The sequence below is a fragment of the Hyalella azteca genome, unplaced genomic scaffold, assembly GCF_000764305.2.
Source record: "Hyalella azteca isolate HAZT.00-mixed unplaced genomic scaffold, Hazt_2.0.2 contig14876, whole genome shotgun sequence".
Taxonomy (NCBI): Eukaryota; Metazoa; Arthropoda; class Malacostraca; order Amphipoda; family Hyalellidae; genus Hyalella; species Hyalella azteca.
The window spans coordinates 88,632-91,024 of NW_025944746.1; the positions used below are offsets into that span (position 1 = coordinate 88,632).

At 45.5% G+C, this 2,393-nt stretch overlaps 1 protein-coding gene across 1 annotated transcript; it reads right to left on the minus strand.

Moving 5' to 3' along the window:
• Window positions 1-888: 888 nt before the first annotated feature.
• Window positions 889-2,346, minus strand: LOC125179071 (the record flags this gene model as incomplete). The annotated part of the gene is made up of 1 exon (XM_047884209.1): window positions 889-2,346. A coding segment is annotated over one exon (1,458 nt), but the record flags the coding sequence as incomplete, so codon positions are not given.
• Between the last annotated feature and the right edge of the window lie 47 nt (window positions 2,347-2,393).

The following is a 2,393-nucleotide window of genomic DNA, read 5'->3' on the forward strand; positions in this document are numbered from 1 at the left end:
ATTCAAGCGAGCTAAACCTCATCATACTTGGTTAATATAAGGAGGGAGACGTTCGACGTACAATAATGTGACAAGTTAGACGACAACAGACATCTGCTAAATCTTACCTTGGTCAGTAAACTAAGTACTATTTTTCCGCTAGGTCGTCAATTATGTTTTAAATTTAAATACGAGAATCGTAACACGCGTGGGGAACGATAAGCAACATTTAACTTTTCACAATTCCTGGTACTTGGTATGCTAGGTTGAACTTTCATGTAATATTACCGAGATATTCATCATCATTAAACACAATAACGTTGCATGCTTATAAATGTTTATTATTTCTCGGCCATGCAAGAATGAAACGAAGAGCAAAAATCCAGTGAAAGTAGTCAAGCTTATACAAGGCTGAACTATGGAATAGTCTTTGGAATATGAACTATCATGTAAGCTCACGATTTATGCGTGTATAATTGAGAAAGGTCACAATAAAACGATATTCCTGAACGTTAAGAAAATCAAAATGTTTATAATAATTTTTGGAAATCAAATACAAAATACCCATGCATGGGCACAAATAAGCAATGAACACATATGCAATAACTATGGAAGAAAATATTTGGTCAAGTAATATATGCAAAAAAATTCTTGTGCTGCAGGTGGGTACAGCACCGGAATGTTTCGGCAATAATGTTCAACTCGAGGAACTGTTGAATATAAGAACTCGGATCTGGAAACTCGCAGCGCCATGACGCAACTCTAGCTTCATGCAAATAGTCTAGATTTCTTATAGATGCATAGCTTTAAACATCCTTACACTCATTCACCGATGAGTCACTTTAGCATCGAGTAACAAAGTGAAGCATGAGTAAGCCAGAGATTACATTGTTCACATGCACTGCTAGCTTAAAATGAACCAACGCAAGCGGTTGACGGTAGAGAGGTATGCGCTCTAGAGGTATGGTCNGCAGCGCACTGCAGGAAGTCTTTGTCTTCCGCGTAGCCACTTTCTTCACTAATGTTATCGGCTTCCTCAGCCTGAGCACTCAAGTTGCTCAGGTTACCAAGATTCTCCAAGTTACCAATGACAACTACACCAAGAAGCCGACCAGACACACCGGACGACGACGAAGAAATACCTCGTCCTGAACTTCTGTCTGCATGAACACAATGGCCGTTGTCAGAACCGCCACCTCCAGCATCCGAGCCTCCGCCTCCAGCGTCGGAGCAGCCGCCACAAGAGGAGCTACAAGAATCACAATGTGATCCCAAAGACTCAGGTTGGTCAGATGTTAAAGATTCGTCGGGATGGTGGGACTCTGCTGGAAGACTCATTTGCCGTGAGAAAGAGTGACTCAAGCAATTGATGAGCGTGATTGTGTCTTCTACTGTTTGGGGGTCGCTCAAAACTTGGCTTTCGGGGTCAACCTCAATGGAAGAAGCATGGGATGTTTTAGGGCGAGTGCTACTTCTAAAATCTACTCCGGAAGAGCTTCGAGAACTGCTCTCAATATTAATAAGAGTGCTGGAATGTGTTGGCAAGATTCTTTCTAAAACTGCTTCGGTGTGGTCGACGCTGCTTATGTAAGTGCTAGAATGTGCGGGTAAGATTCTGTCTAAAACCGTCTCTGTTGTGTCCGTGCTTGTCAAGGAACTGCAGAGTTCTTCGTCCGCAGAATCATCCACCCTGCAGGGCTGACTTGAAGAATAAGCGATGCGAAGCGTCACGTGAGATGGAGGCGCAGAGGCGGGACTGCGAACTGGAGTGCCGCTATCGTCGCTATCGTCGAAGTCGTCGATATCGCCGTTATCGCTGCCTGTGTCAACGCTGATGGACCTCAAGTATCGCCTTCGTATAACAGGAGGCCTCATGTTGTGGGTTGGTTTGGAAGAAAAATTCATAGGTTCCTTATGACTGGATGTGTTAAGACTATTACTACAACTTGATTGCCTATTAACAGTTAAATGACTATCAGTGATGTTTATTTTAGTTGTGAGCTCGCCGCCATTGCACGTCACCGACGAGACGCAGTCCTCCGACGAGGCGAACTCGTCGTCCTGGTCGACAGACTTGCCGCGTTGTGACGTAGACCTGCTGAGGGCGAGAGACGTGCCGAGCTCCGTGGTCCGGTTACCGTACTGCACGATGTCCGACATCGTCTCGGATATCGCAAGACTCCCCACAGGGGACGCGTGGAAATTCTGACCCCGCACGCTGGTCTCGTCGCTGTCCTCCTCTTCTATAGGGGATTGCTCTTCCTCTTCCTCCTCCTCTATCGTCTCCTCGATGGAACCGAGTTTGGGGGCGCTCTTGGAGCGCTCCAGGGGCGGTCTGTAATTCGTCGTGCCCGTCGATAGTAAAACCTGAAAAAATATATATTATCTAAGCGACCTCGTGAACTTTCATTGTG